Source organism: Heterodontus francisci, chromosome 28 (genome assembly GCF_036365525.1).
Source record: "Heterodontus francisci isolate sHetFra1 chromosome 28, sHetFra1.hap1, whole genome shotgun sequence".
In the NCBI taxonomy this organism is placed as follows: domain Eukaryota; kingdom Metazoa; phylum Chordata; class Chondrichthyes; order Heterodontiformes; family Heterodontidae; genus Heterodontus; species Heterodontus francisci.
In genome coordinates this window covers 588,903-605,101 of record NC_090398.1, presented here as the reverse complement: position 1 = coordinate 605,101, position 16,199 = coordinate 588,903, and the positions used below count along the sequence as shown (strand labels likewise).

General features: G+C 56.2%; 1 protein-coding gene across 3 annotated transcripts in view; it reads right to left on the bottom strand.

The window, feature by feature from the left end:
- The window catches only part of LOC137385069 (high affinity immunoglobulin epsilon receptor subunit beta-like), a 98,349-nt gene that overhangs the window by 55,315 nt on the left and 26,835 nt on the right, over positions 1-16,199 (bottom strand). For all 3 annotated transcript variants that reach the window (XM_068059807.1, XM_068059806.1, XM_068059808.1), the window contains 3 exons: positions 11,020-11,208; positions 6,217-6,327; positions 1,675-1,731 (listed from right to left, as the gene is read on the bottom strand). In XM_068059807.1, the coding sequence (XP_067915908.1) occupies positions 1,675-1,731; positions 6,217-6,327; positions 11,020-11,208 (357 nt within the window). The remainder of the gene's footprint in view (positions 1-1,674; positions 1,732-6,216; positions 6,328-11,019; positions 11,209-16,199) is intronic.

Genomic DNA, 16,199 nt, shown 5'->3' with positions numbered 1-16,199 from the left:
AGGGAGATGGGGAGTGGAGATGGACAGTGAGAGGGAGGGAGACGGGGAGTGGAGATGGAGAGTGAGAGGGAGGGAGACGGGGAGTGGAGATGGAGAGTGCGTGGGAGGGAGACAGGGAGTGGAGATGGAGAGTGAGAGGAGGGAGATGGGGAGTGGAGATGGAGAGTGAGAGGGAGGGAGACGGGGAGTGGAGATGGAGAGTGTGAGGGAGGGAGACGGACAGTGAGAGGGAGGGAGACGGAGAGTGGAGATGGAGTGTGAGAGGGAGGGAGACGGGGAGTGGAGATGGAGAGTGAGAGGGAGGGAGACGGGGAGTGGAGATGGAGAGTGAGAGGGAGGGAGACGGGGAGTGGAGATGGAGTGTGAGAGGGGGGGAGACGGGGAGTGGAGATGGACAGTGAGAGGGAGGGAGACGGGGAGTGGAGATGGAGAGTGAGAGGGAGGGAGACGGGGAGTGGAGATGGACAGTGAGAGGGAGGGAGACGGGGAGTGGAGATGGACAGTGAGAGGGAGGGAGACGGGGAGTGGAGATGGAGAGTGAGAGGGAGGGAGACGGGGAGTGGAGATGGACAGTGAGAGGGAGGGAGACGGGGAGTGGAGATGGAGTGTGAGAGGGAGGGAGACGGGGAGTGGAGATGGACAGTGAGAGGGAGGGAGACGGGGAGTGGAGATGGAGTGTGAGAGGGAGGGAGACGGGGAGTGGAGATGGACAGTGAGAGGGAGGGAGACGGGGAGTGGAGATGGAGAGTGAGAGGGAGGGAGACGGGGAGTGGAGATGGACAGTGAGAGGGAGGGAGACGGGGAGTGGAGATGGAGAGTGAGAGGGAGGGAGACGGGGAGTGGAGATGGAGAGTGAGAGGGAGGGAGACGGAGAGTGGAGATGGAGAGTGAGAGGGAGGGAGACGGGGAGTGGAGATGGAGAGTGAGAGGGAGGGAGACGGAGAGTGGAGATGGAGAGTGAGAGGGAGGGAGACGGGGAGTGGAGATGGACAGTGAGAGGGAGGGAGACGGGGAGTGGAGATGGAGAGTGAGAGGGAGGGAGACGGGGAGTGGAGATGGAGAGTGAGAGGGAGGGAGACGGGGAGTGGAGATGGACAGTGAGAGGGAGGGAGACGGAGAGTGGAGATGGAGTGTGAGAGGGAGGGAGACGGGGAGTGGAGATGGACAGTGAGAGGGAGGGAGACGGGGAGTGGAGATGGAGAGTGAGAGGGAGGGAGACGGGGAGTGGAGATGGAGAGTGAGTGGGAGGGAGACAGGGAGTGGAGATGGAGAGTGAGAGGAGGGAGATGGGGAGTGGAGATGGACAGTGAGAGGGAGGGAGACGGGGAGTGGAGATGGACAGTGATAGGGAGGGAGACGGACAGTGAGAGGGAGGGAGACGGAGAGTGGAGATGGAGTGTGAGAGGGAGGGAGACGGGGAGTGGAGATGGACAGTGAGAGGGAGGGAGACGGGGAGTGGCAATACCTGGAAGGTAAATAGATAGACATCTGGTAGAAACCCAACACCTGAACCCATTTAGACAGATTATAACAGTCTGAATATACGAATAAAAACAGCTCTGATTACCCTGCAATCCCAATCTCAGTCTTGAATGCACTTCATATCTGATCACCCATTGCCTTGTTTTACACTCTGTAGGGGAGTAACCTCCATTAATAGTTCTACATCCTTACCATGTTGATGGTTGGCCTGTCTTCTGCCACAATGGACAGCACTCCCGATACGAGGCACTGCAAATGTAGGAAATACAGTGAGAAGATATGGCACAGGTACCCTGGTGAAAGCAATTCATCTACAAGACGCACTGCAGCAATGCACCAAGACTCCTTAGACAGCACCTTCCAAACCCGTGACCTCTACCAACTAGAAGGACAAGGGCAGCAGACGCATGGGAACACCACCATCTGCAAGTTCCCCTCCAAGTCACACGCCATCCTGACTTGGAACTATATCACCGTTCCTTCACTGTCGCTGGGTCAAAATCCTGGAACTCCCTTCTTAACAGCACTGTGGGTATACCTACCCCACACGGACTGCAGCGGTTCAAGAAGGCAGCTCACCACCACCTTCTCAAGGACAATTAGGGATGGGCAATAAATGCTGGCCTGGTCAGCGACGCCCACATCTGCAAAAGAACAAATTAATGCCCATTGCGGACTGAGTTTGACTAAATGCTTTCAGGCAATCCAACACCAGCTGTGCTCATGGTTTTAACACTTAACTCCTGATCCTTTCACTGATATTGCTGGACTTGCTCCTTGGAATGGAACACAGAATGGACCCTCCATCAGGTCTCATACTCCAACAGTCTGCAACAAACACCGAACACTCCTCAATTCCAACCCCTTCTTTCTCCCCTGGCCAAGTTTGAGCAATAGTTCGGTAGCTGGCACTCTCCGCTCGAAGTAATCAAGTTATGGCTTCAAACCCGACATCAGGGACCTGAACGGGCAGTACTGAGGGAGTGCCGCACTGTCGGAGGGTCAGTACTGAGGGAGTGCCGCACTGTCGGAGGGTCAGTACTGAGGGAGTGCTGCACTGTCGGAGGGTCATTCCTGAGGGAGTGCTGCACTGTCGGAGGGTCATTACTGAGGGAGTGCCGCACTGTCGGAGGGTCAGTACTGAGGGAGTGCTGCACTGTCGGAGGGTCATTACTGAGGGAGTGCCGCACTGTCGGAGGGTCAGTACTGAGGGAGTGCTGCACTGTCGGAGGGTCAGTACTGAGGGAGTGCTGCACTGTCGGAGGGTCAGTACTGAGGGAGTGCTGCACTGTCGGAGGGTCAGTACTGAGGGAATGCTGCACTGTCGGAGGGTCAGTACTGAGGGAGTGCTGCACTGTCAGACGTGTCGATTCTGGGGATGAGATGTTACACCCTGGCCCTGTAGAAGGTGTGGGCTGAATTTGTCCTGGTCTTGGGGCCAAGATCCTTCCCGCCAGTAACTTCACCATGATCAGATGAACTGGTTGGTAGACTCATTGTTATTTCCGGGATCTTACCATGCACAAATTGGCTACCGCATTTCCTACTTTAACATCACTGTCTGCTCTTCAACAAGTATTTCATTGGCTCTGAGGACGTCCGGAACTTAGGAACCATAATGTCGAAATGGGAGGCTGTTCTTCGTTTATTTTTGGACATGACTTTGTACCTTCCCAAATTTGGGGTCCTCCATAATTGATCTATACACCTGGGTTATATCACAAGGCATCGTGTCATATCAGCAGCAGAGAAACAGGCCTGTTTCTGCTCCATAAGAATCTCCTCCCACCTCCTCTCCATCTCACCCCCAACACCATATCATTCTATTCCTTTCTCCCTCGTGTCTTTCCCCAGCTTCCCCCTTAAATACATCGACACTGTTCACCTCAACCACTCCCTGTGGGAGCGAGTTCCACATTCTCACCACTCTCCGGGGAAAGGAGTTTCTCCTGAATTCCCGATCGGATTTATCAGTGACTGTTTTATATTGATGGGCCCTCGTTCTGGTCTCCCCCACAAGTGGAAACATCTTCTCTACGTTTACCCGATCGGACACTTTCATTATCTTAAAGACCTCGATCAGGTCACCCCTCAATCTTCTCTATTCTAGAGACAAGAGGCCCAGACTGTTCATTATTTCCTGATGGGTAAAACCTCTCAGTTCCAGTATCATCCTGGTAAATCTTTCTGGAATCTTCTCCTGTGCACCAATATTTTTACAATATGGAGACCAGAACTGTGCACAGTAACTCCCAGTGTGATATGGAGACCGGAACTGTGCACAGTAACTCCCAGTGTAATATGGAGACCGGAACTGTGTACAGTAACTCCCAGTGAGATATGAAGACCAGAACTGTGCACAGTAACTCCCAGTGTAATATGGAGACCGGAACTGTGCACAGTCACTCCCAGTGTAATATGGAGACCGGAACTGTGCACAGTAACTCCCAGTGTGATATGGAGACCGGAACTGTGCACAGTCACTCCCAGTGTAATATGGAGACCGGAACTGTGCACAGTAACTCCCAGTGTAATATGGAGACCGGAACTGTGCACAGTAACTCCCAGTGTGATATGGAGACCGGAACTGTGCACAGTAACTCCCAGTGTGATATGGAGACCGGAACTGTGCACAGTAACTCCCAGTGTGATATGGAGACCGGAACTGTGCACAGTAACTCCCAGTGTGATATGGAGACCGGAACTGTGCACAGTAACTCCCAGTGTGATATGGAGACCGGAACTGTACACAGTAACTCCCAGTGTGATATGGAGACCGGAACTGTGCACAGTAACTCCCAGTGTGATATGGAGACCGGAACTGTGCACAGTAACTCCCAGTGTGATATGGAGACAGGAACTGTACACAGTAACTCCCAGTGTGATATGGAGACCGGAACTGTGCACAGTCACTCCCAGTGTGATATGGAGACAGGAACTGTGCACAGTAACTCGCAGTGTGATATGGAGACCGGAACTGTGCACAGTAACTCCCAGTGTGGTATGGAGACCAGAACTGTGCACAGAAACTCCCAGTGTGATATGGAGACCGGAACTGTGCACAGTAACTCCCAGTGTGATATGGAGACCGGAACTGTGCACAGTAACTCCCAGTGTGATATGGAGACCGGAACTGTGCACAGAAACTCCCAGTGTGATATGGATACCGGAACTGTGCACAGTAACTCCCAGTGTGATATGGAGACCGGAACTGTGCACAGTAACTTGCAGTGTGATATGGAGACCGGAATTGTGCACAGTAACTCCCAGTGTGATATGGAGACCAGAACTGTGCACAGTAACTCCCAGTGTGATATGGAGACCGGAACTGTGCACAGTAACTCCCAGTGTGATATGGAGACCGGAACTGTGCACAGTAACTCCCAGTGTGATATGGATACCGGAACTGTGCACAGTAACTCCCAGTGTGATATGGAGACCGGAATTGTGCACTGGAATTAATTAACCTCTGTCTGTACTTCTGGCGATTTGTGTATTTTTGCCCCGGATCCACTTGCTTCTTGACCCCATTTCGGTACAACAGCAGAGTGGTTATATTCATGGACTTGCAATCCAGACTTTTGTGAACACAAAAGTCCGAGTGTATCAGGCCTGTGTCCTCAGTACCTTGCTCTACGGCAGCGAGGCCTGGACAACGTATGCCAGCCAAGAGCGACGTCTCAATTCATTCCATCTTCGCTGCCTTCGGAGAATACTTGGCATCAGGTGGCAGGACTATATCTCCAACACAGAAGTCCTTGAAGCGGCCAACATCCCCAGCTTATACACACTACTGAGTCAGCGGCGCTTGAGATGGCTTGGCCATGTGAGCCGCATGGAAGATGGCAGGATCCCCAAAGACACATTGTACAGCGAGCTCGCCACTGGTATCAGACCCACCGGCCGTCCATGTCTCCGTTATAAAGACGTCTGCAAACGCGACATGAAATCGTGTGACATTGATCACAAGTCGTGGGAGTCAGTTGCCAGCATTCGCCAGAGCTGGCGGGCAGCCATAAAGACAGGGCTAAATTGTGGCGAGTCGAAGAGACTTAGTAGTTGGCAGGAAAAAAGACAGAGGCGCAAGGGGAGAGCCAACTGTGCAACAGCCCCAACAAACAAATTTCTCTGCAGCACCTGTGGAAGAGCCTGTCACTCCAGAATTGGCCTTTATAGCCACTCCAGGCGCTGCTTCACAAACCACTGACCACCTCCAGGCGCGTATCCATTGTCTCTCGAGATAAGGAGGCCCAAAAGAAGAATCCAGAGGTCTTGACTAATGATTGGGTAGCATGTATTCAAACCCCAACACGGCAGCTGGGGAATTAAAATAGAGCTCCTGACTCAAATCCTGAATTACAGAAGCTCGTCTCAGTCATGGTGACCATGAAACTATCACCGATCGTCGTAAAGAGCCCATCTGGTTCACTCATGTCCTTTCGGGAAGGAAATCTGCCCTCCTTACCTGGTCTGGCCTACACATGACCCCAGGCCCACAGCAATGTGGTTGATTCAGAACTGCCCTCTGAAGTGGCCGAGCAAGACCCGTCAGTTGTGTGTCTGGAGAGGCAACAATGCCCGCGTCTCATGAATGAATTAAAAAAAGGGCATTGATATTTTCGCAACTATGTGCTCTCCTTAATCTTCTGACTGTAATGTACCACACCATTCTTGTCTCAATTGAAACCCATTTGTCAATGGCACGGCCGAATATTTATCTGCAACCCAACCCACCTGCACTTCCAACCACCAAATGAAACCGAGTCTAATTGGGTCCCTCATCTGCGAAACAAGATAGGCCACCGTTATGGTTATCATGCACAGTCCCAGAACCAAGTGGACGACCTGCGAATCAGAAAGACAGTTGAACGGCCCGGGAACACAACAAGGGAAACGGTATTCATAATGGCAATTATATCTTACAACATTCAAGCAAGCAATTAGGAAAGCAAATGGTCATGTTAGTCTTCATGCCAAAGGGATTGGAGTACAATTGTGGAGGGCCTTGGCGGAAGCACACCTGGAGTATTCTGCCCAGCTTTGGTCTCAGTACTGATGGAAGGATGCACGTCCCTGAGGGGAGGTCGGGGGGTGGGGGTGGGGGGGGTGAGTGGGGGCAACAGATTGCTGGGATGTGACAATTGTCCCTTTGAGGAGAGGTTAATATGCTTATATTCCATAGAGTTTCGAAGAATGAGAGGTGATCTCATTGAAACATATACAATTCTGAGAGGGTTTGACAGGGTAGATGCTGAGAGGCTGTTTTCCACCCCGGCTGGAGAGTCTGGGAGGGGTGGGTGTCACAGTCTCAAGATAAGGGGGCGGCCATTTTGGACTGAAATGAGGAGAAATGTCTTCACTCCAAGGGTTGTGAATCTTTGGAATTCTCTCCCCCAGAGAGCTGTGGATGCTCAGTTGTTGAGTATATTCAAGACTGAGATCGAGGGATTTTTGGACACTGAGGGAATTGAGGGATACGGGGAGAGGGCGGGAAAGTGGAGATGAGGTAGATCAGCCATGATCGTATTGAATGGGGGAGCAGGCTCGAGGGGCCGAATGGCCTCCCGCCCGACCCTGTATCCTTATTTATACAGCCACTTCAATGGAGTAAAATATCCCAAGGTGCTTCACAGGAGCGATTATCAAACAAATTTTAACCCCAAGCCACGTAAGGAGATATTAGGGAGAGGTGACCAAAAGCTGGGTCAAAGAGGGAGGTTTTAAGGAGAGTCTTAAAGGAGGAGAGAGAGAGGCGGAGAGGTTTGGGGGGGAATTCCAGAGCTTAGGGCCCAGGCAGCTGAAGGCACGGCCGCCAATGGTGGAGAGATTAAAATCGGGGGATGCTCAAGAGGCCGGAATTGGAGGAGCGCAGAGATCTCGGAGGGTTGTAGGGGCTGGAGGAGGTTACAGAGATAGGGATGGTTGTAGGGACTGGGGGAGGTTACAGAGATAGGGAGGGTTGTAGGGACTGGGGGAGGTTACAGAGATCGGGATGGTTGTAGGGACTGGGGGAGGTTACAGAGATAGGGAGGGTTGTAGGGACTGGGGGAGGTTACAGAGATAGGGAGGGTTGTAGGGGCTGGAGAAAGTTACAGAGATAGGGAGAGTTGTAGGGGCTGGAGGAAGTTACAGAGATAGGTAGGGTTGTAGGGACTGGAGGAAGTTACAGAGATGGGGAGTGTTGTAGGGACTGGGGGAGGTTACAGAGATAGGTAGTACTATATGGGCCAGAGTGGGAGTCAGGGTGGGTCTGTGAGCACAGGGGGTGAGGGGTGAACGGGACTCGGTGTGAGTTAGGACACGGGGGGCGGGGGGAGGGCAGCAGAGCTTCGGATGAGCTGAAGTTTACGGAGGGTAGAATGTGGGAGAGCAGCCAGGAGAGTGTTGGAATAGTCAAGTCTGGAGGTGACAGAGGCAGGGATGAGGGTTTTAGCAGCGGATGAGCTGAGACAGGGGTGGAGACAGGCAATGTTACGGAGGTGAAAATATATGTTCTTGGTGATGGGACCCCCAATACAGGGTTATTTAGCACCCTTTCCATCACTTTTCTGGCCTAAAAGAGATTGAGGGGTGATTTGATAGAGGTTTACAAGATTCTGAGAGGTTTAGATAAGGTAGACAAAGAAAATCTGTTCCCATTAGCTGATGGTACAAGGACTAGGGGACATAGATTGAAGGTTTTGGGTAAGAGATGTGGGGGAGTTGGCGGGGGGGGGTGGGGGGATGTGTGGAGGAACTTTTTTACACAGCGAGTGGTAATGACCTGGAACTCACTCCCTACGAGGGCGGTGGAAGCAGAGACGATGAATGATTTGAGAAGGAAATTGGACGGGCACCTGAGGGGAATAAACTTACAGGGCTACGGGGATAGAGGGGGTGGAGAGTGGGACTGACTGGATTGTTCGACAGAGAGCTGGCATGGACTCGATGGGCTGAATGGCCTCCTACTGTGCCATAATGACTATGTCCATTGGTTGGGGAGTCTAGGACTTGGAATGAAAACAAGAGCCAGACCTTTCAAGAGTGAAATTCGGAAACACTTCTACACACGAAGAGTGGGAGAAGTTTGGAAATCTCTCCCGTAAATGGCAAGCGATGCTGGATCAATTGTTCATTTTAAATCTGAGATTGATAGATTTCTGATATCCGGAGGGATTAAGGGATATGGGACAAAGGCAGGAATATGGAGTTAGATCACAGATCAACCAGGATCTCACTGAATGATGGAACAGGCTTGAGAAGGGGCTGAATGGCCTCCTCCTGTTCCCGTGTAACAGGCTGGAGAAGGGGCTGAATGGGCCTCCTCCTGTTCCTGTGTAACAGGCTGGAGAAGGGACTGAATGGGCCTGCTCCTGTTCCCATGTAACAGGCCGGAAAAGGGGCTGAATGGGCCTCCTCCTGTTCCAGTGTAACAGGCTGGAGAAGGGGCTGAATGGGCCTTCTCCTGTTCCCCGTGTAACAGGCTGGAGAAGGGGCTGAATGGGCCTCCTCCTGTTCCCGTGTTACAGGCTCGAGAAGGGGCTGAATGGGCCTCCTCCTGTTCCTGTGTAACAGGCCGGAGAAGGGGCTGAATGGGCCTCCTCCTGTTCCAGTGTAACAGGCTGGAGAAGGGGCTGAATGGGCCTCCTCCTGTTCCCGTGTAACAGGCTGGAGAAGGGGCTGAATAGGCCTGCTCCTGTTCCCATGTAACAGGCTGGAGAAGGGGCTGAATGGGCCTCCTCCTGTTCCCGTGTTACAGGCTGGAGAAGGGGCTGAATGGGCCTCCTCCTGTTCCCATGTAACAGGCCGGAGAAGGGGCTGAATGGGCCTCCTCCTGTTCCCGTGTAACAGGCTGGAGAAGGGGCTGAATGGGCCTCCTCCTGTTCCAGTGTAACAGGCCAGAGAAGGGGCTGAATGGGCCTCCTCCTGTTCCTGTGTAACAGGCTGGAGAAGTGTCTGAATGGGCCTCCTCCTGTTCCAGTGTAACAGGCTGGAGAAGGGGCTGAATGGGCCTCCTCCTGTTCCCGTGTAACAGGCTGGAGAAGGGGCTGAATGGGCCTGCTCCTGTTCCCATGTAACAGGCTGGAGAAGGGGCTGAATGGGCCTCCTCCTGTTCCCGTGTTACAGGCTGGAGAAGGGGCTGAATGGGCCTCCTCCTGTTCCCGTGTAACAGGCTGGAGAAGGGGCTGAATGGGCCTCCTCCTGTTCCCGTGTAACAGGCTGGAGAAGTGTCTGAATGGGCCTCCTCCTGTTCCTGTGTAACAGGCTGGAGAAGGGGCTGAATGGGCCTCCTCCTGTTCCCGTGTTACAGGCTGGAGAAGGGGCTGAATGGGCCTCCTCCTGTTCCAGTGTAACAGGCTGGAGAAGGGGCTGAATGGGCCTCCTCCTGTTCCAGTGTAACAGGCTGGAGAAGGGGCTGAATGGGCCTCCTCCTGTTCCTGTGTAACAGGCTGGAGAAGTGTCTGAATGGGCCTCCTCCTGTTCCAGTGTAACAGGCTGGAGAAGGGGCTGAATGGGCCTCCTCCTGTTCCCGTGTAACAGGCTGGAGAAGGGGCTGAATGGGCCTCCTCCTGTTCCCGTGTTACAGGCTGGAGAAGGGGCTGAATGGGCCTCCTCCTGTTCCCGTGGTACAGGCTGGAGAAGGGGCTGAATGGGCCTCCTCCTGTTCCCATGTAACAGGCTGGAGAATGGGCTGAATGGGCCTCCTCCTGTTCCCGTGTTACAGGCTGGAGAAGGGGCTGAATGGGCCTCCTCCTGTTCCCGTGTAACAGGCTGGAGAAGGGGCTGAATGGGCCTCCTCCTGTTCCCGTGTTACAGGCTGGAGAAGGGGCTGAATGGGCCTCCTCCTGTTCCCGTGTAACAGGCTGGAGAAGGGGCTGAATGGGCCTCCTCCTATCCAGTGTAACAGGCAGGAGAAGGGGCTGAATGGGCCTCCTGTTCCAGTGTAACAGGCTGGAGAAGGGGCTGAATGGGCCTCCTCCTGTTCCCGTGTAACAGGCTGGAGAAGGGGCTGAATGGGCCTCCTCCTGTTCCCGTGTTACAGGCTGGAGAAGGGGCTGAATGGGCCTCCTCCTGTTCCCGTGTTACAGGCTGGAGAAGGGGCTGAATGGGCCTCCTCCTGTTCCCGTGTAACAGGCTGGAGAAGGGGCTGAATGGGCCTCCTCCTGTTCCCGTGTTACAGGCTGGAGAAGGGGCTGAATGGGCCTCCTCCTGTTCCCGTGTAACAGGCTGGAGAAGGGGCTGAATGGGCCTCCTCCTGTTCCCGTGTTACAGGCTGGAGAAGGGGCTGAATGGGCCTCCTCCTGTTCCCGTGTAACAGGCTGGAGAAGGGGCTGAATGGGCCTCCTCCTGTTCCCGTGTAACAGGCTGGAGAAGGGGCTGAATGGGCCTCCTCCTGTTCCAGTGTAACAGGCCGGAGAAGGGGCTGAATGGGCCTCCTCCTGTTCCTGTGTAACAGGGTGGAGAAGGGGCTGAATGGGCCTCCTCCTGTTCCCCGTACCTCACGCTCTTATGACATTGACATTTTTCGACATCAAAGCTAACAAGAGGCAAACTTACTCCCAAAAGTTTCGGCTGGACTTCCAAGAACTTCAGCAGCAGCAGTGACCTCTTCCCGGGGGTGACATCCTTGGGTCTCCTCTGATCTCTGGGTCCGGTGGCTGGGGTTTGCCGGGGCTCCTCCGGGGGGACGTCCCTGGATATGAGAGCAGCTCCTTCGGCATCGGGTGGTACGGGCGCCACCACCGGCTGCAGAGGCACAAAAGCATCATGGGAAAGGAGAAATGGCGGAAGAGTGAGCATAGCTATCAAGGAGCTCGGCAACACCTGAATTAAAATGCCATTCTCGGCGTCGACGATGCACTCCAGTCCCTGCGGTGCCCACCAGTCGCGGAAGGCCTCAAGCGTACCGGCGGACACCGCATGCTCCTTCTCCAGGGACACCTGGGCCCGAATGTAACCGCGGAAGAGGGGCAGGCAATCGGGGAGGACGGACCCCCCGACGGCCCGCAACCTGGACCTGTGAATTGCCACCTTGGCCAGGCCCCAGGGGCAGACCGACGAGGAGATCCCCCTCCCGGCCCAAGCCCCTCCGCACCGGGTGCCCAAGGATCAGGAGCGTGGGACTGAAGTGCAGCCAGAACTTGAGGGGCAGCCCCTTCAGATACTCAAAGAGGGGCTGCAACCTCGCACACTCCATATATACATGGAACACGGACTCGTCCAGGCCGCAGAAATTACAGGCGGCTTGGGAGTCCGTGAACCTACTTAAAAGTCTATTGCACGGGACTGCTCTGTGCTGCACCCTCCACCCCGGGTCCCCGATGTAAAGGGGGAAGACTCCCGCGTAGAGAGACCTCCATCGGGGTTTCCACTCGCCACTCGATGACAACGCGGACCGCCAGGGCGTGTCCGGCCGGCTGACGAGGGCGAGGAAGTGGAGAGTGTGCAGGAGCAGCCCGTACAGGAAACCCCTCCGCGCCGATTGGAATGGCACGGAGGGCATTTCCGAGAGGCGGCTCGGGTTGTGCGGGACCGGCTCCCGAGGAGGGATTCGAGGCCTGGGTCCGATGAGCAGTTCCGGCCGAGCGGGGATCAGCTCAGCCGGGATCGCTCCGGGCCCCCAAGCCCTCTCGCCACCCGCAGCGAGGGGCGTCCCAGGGGCTTCGGCTACTCCTCCGCCCGCCGGAGTCGGCCGCCTGGACAGCCGAGGCACTCCCCTCCACCGGTGGGGGAGCGCCCTGACTGGAAGCGACCATGTTCCATACTCGGAATAGATCCTGGTAAAAGACAGGCAACTTCCTCAGAGAGGCGCAGCTAACAGACTCCACCGGGAGCTGCGTGTCGTCTTGAAGGCAGTGACACTGGCAGAAAAAATACGTCACCAGCACACACCATCTGGGAGGACACTCGACGTACAGGTATCTCTGCAGGGTCCGAAGGCGGAGAGTTGCAGCCTGGGTGCGGACGCACACCAGCGACTGACCGACCTCCTCAATCGGGAGACTCAGGACCGTGGCAGAGACCCAGTGCTTCCTCTTACCCCAGAAGAAATCGACGAGTTTCTTCTGGATCTTGGTGGCGAATGCAGGGGGCGGGGCCAAAGTGACCAACCGGTACCACAGCATGAAGGCCACCAGTTGGTTTATGACCAGCGCTCGGCCCCTGTAGGAAAGCACTCGGAGCAGTCCTGTCCAGCGCCCCAGCCGAGCGGTGACTTTCGCCTCCAACTCCTGCCAGTTTGCCGGCCAGGCTTCCTCAGCGGGGCTAAGGTGGACTCCCAGATAGAGGAGGTGCGTGGTGCTCCACGCAAAAGATGTCAACTCCTCCGGCAGGGAGTCCACCCGCCACTGACCAACCAGGAGTCCGGAACATTTCTCCCAATTGATCCTCGCGGAGGACGCAGCAGAAAAGGTCTGCTGGCAGTCGCACATCCTCTGTGACCGCGAGGAGCACGTCGTCGGCGTAAGCCGAGAGGATGACCCGCATGGCCGGCTCGCGCAGAGCCAATCCCTTCAACCTCCTGCGAAGCAGGCACAGGAAAGGCTCCACGCAGATGGCATACAATTGGCCGGACATGGGGCATCCCTGACGCACTCCTCTCCCAAAGCGAAGGGGCGCCATCAAGGACCCGTTAACTTTGACTAGACACTCTGCGGCGGCGTATAAAAGTCAGACCACAAAATGCGGCCCGAGTCCGAAAGCACACAGAGTCCCAAAAAGGTATTCGTGATCCACCCTGTCGAGCACCTCCTGATCGAAGGAGAGAAAGGCGACCGACTGACCAGTCCTTTGGGAAAGATGGATCAGGTCCCAGACCAGGTGGATATTGTCCTGGATGGACCGGCCCGGGACCGTGTAGGACTGGTCGGGGTAGATCATGTGGGCCAGCACGGAGCCCAGGCGGGTAGACATAGCCCGGGCAAAGATCTTATAATCCGTGCTGAGGAGGGAGACCGGACGCCAGTTTTAAAGCAGGTGGAGTTCGCCCCTCTTCGGCAGCAGGACGATGACCGCCCTGCGCCACGAGAGGGGCATCTCCCCGGTCGCCAGGCTTTCCCCCAGGATCCGCGCGTAATCATCCCCCAGGACATCCCAGAACGCCCTGAGGAACTCCACGGTCAACCCATCCAGCCCTGGGGATTTGCCCCTCGAGAGCTCAACGAGCTGCTTACGGACCCCCCACCATTTCTCCAGCGAGTAGAAGAAGGGTGAGGCGCGGTCCAAATCTTCCAGGATCTGGATCCGCAACCTCACGTACGCGCCTCGGACCCTTGAGCTGCAGGTCCCTTAGCGCGCCCTTCTCTTTATACGCCTGCCACAGGGCTGGGTCCGCGGCGGCATGACTGAGGCAGGGCTCCAAGTCGAGCACCTCCCTCTCTAGGTGCCTGATCTCGGCTTCCCGCCTCTTGATCGACCCCTTCGCGTATTCCTCACAGAAGACCCGGATGTGAGTCTTTCCCACATCCCACCACCGCCTCAGGGAGGTGAAGCCCCCCTGCTTCCTTCTCCAGTCGGCCCAGAATCGACAGAACGAGTCCTGAAATCGCTCGTCCTCCAGCAGCCGGTTGTTAAAGTGCCAGTACGTGGACCCCGCCCGTGTGCGGAGCGGAGTGAACTCCGCCCACACCAGGCGGTGGTCCGAGCACAGCACCAGCCACATGGAGGCCGCCGAGACGCGAGAGACGTACGCCTGCAAAAAGCAGAGGTGGTCGATTCGGGACCCTCCTCCTCCAGACCTCCACGTGAAGGCGCTGGAGTCGGGATGGAGATTCCACCAGCCGTCCACTAAGTTGAGGGAGCTGATCAGTCCCCTCAACTTCTCCACCGACGTTTGGCCGCGCTGGGGACCAGAGCGATCCCCCACCTCGAGGGTACAGTTAAAATCCTCCCCCCCCGAGGATGACGCACTCGACGCTATCGATGGAGCTCAAGAGATCGGATACTTCTTCAAAGAAGCGCACTTGCAAAGCGCCGGGCCTGGGCGCGTACACGTTCACAAAGTGGAGCGGCACGCTACCCAGGCGAACGGCGAGGTGGAGCAAGCAGCCCGGCACTAGCTCCTTGACCCCCAAGATCTCCGGCTGAAAAGTCAGGGCCAACAAGATAGCCACCCCACTAGAAATAGGGGTGAGGTGACTCATGTAGACCCCACCCTGCCACTCCAGGAGCCAGGTGGCTTCGTCTCCCGGAACGGTGTGGGTTTCCTGCAGAAAGCTCACCGCGTATCTCCCTTCCCTGAGGACTGAGAGATTGTGAAATCTGCTGTGAGACCCCCTGCTGCCGTTGATGTTGAGGCTGGCTATGGTTATCTTCATGTCAAAGGTACTTAAAACCCATCACCAACACCTCACTGTGAGGAGGGAGTGGAAGTGCACCTGGCCCTCCACTCCCCCAGCAACCCATTGAGGAACACATTAAAACGGCGCCTCTCAATCAGTTTCACGCCCGCACCCTTGCCCGCTTTCCTGAGGGCGGCACGGATGGACTGGATGATCAGCGCCAGATTCGACCAACGGCCGAGGGCCAGCTGAACTTTATCGCGGCAACCCCTGCAAGCCGTGAGGAAATCCCGGAGTCCGCAGTGGGGATGAGAGGAGACTCGATGGGTGGCACAAGGGACTCCACCACCTCACTGGCGATGGAATCAAGGTCGTCCTCCATGCCCCACACCGAATCCCCATCCTCCTCCGGGTCATCACCGCCAGTGGTCGACACACCCAGCACACACTGTGGGGCGGACGTCACGGCCGCGCCAGCTGGTCCCGCCTCCGTCACGATCCCACCCCCAGGATCGATGGCGGAGGAGTCCTCTCTGGGTTCTAAGATGGAACTGGAGCCTGTGGGTACCAGCGGTTCAGGACCCCCCTCCACCTCCATCCCCAGGCCAATGAGTGGTCCAGGGGAGATGGAGGTTCCTGACTCCGGAAACCCAGCCGGAGCCGTGACTGGAGGTGGAGAGAGGAGGCCATCTCCCGCTCCGCCAGCACCCACAGGCCCAGCAGATGGGGCAGCATTCTCGGTTATAACCGGGTCGGGTGTCTCCTGGTTGTGAGTGGATTCTGGCTGGGAGGACCGACCCTTTGGGGCCTCGCCCTCCCCTCCACTCAGGGCACCCGACCCAGTGGCAGACTGGGAAGCTTCCCCAGGAGTATTCCCAGACTCCCCCACCACAAGTGGGGCTCCACTTGCTCCCACAGGAGGGGCCGCATGTAGAGGGGCCTCCTCCTCCCCTCCATCCTGAGGAATAGGGAGCTCCTACCCAGACTTTGCAGCCTTGATCATGGTGGTGGTAGGGGGAACCTGGGGACCCAAAACATGAGACAGCTCCCCTCCAACAGATGGGCCCTGCACCTCAGGGCACTGTGTTACCTCATTGGAGGGGTGCCTTCTCCTCTTTTTCACGCTAGGGCGCAGAGGCTCAGAGACCTCCATGTCATCAGAGGCCTCCGCCTCCGCACCCTCCTTTTTTTTAAGTTACTCTGGGCCTGAGCCCAGCCCCGGGACAGGTGGATTCCCTGGGAGCGGGCCTTGGGCTGGGCTCGGGCTCGGGTTGTGTCCGCGCCTTCCTTCCACTCGGACGGGCACTCTCCTCCCCGCCGGAGGCTGAGAAAACCACAGCCTCCGGAACCGACGGAGCGGTGTCTGTACAATGTGTGGGGGGAGCGGGAGGAGGTGCAGTGGCGCCACCCTGGGCCACCGAGGTGGAGTTGGCGGCCGGGAGGTTGGGGCAGTTCTTA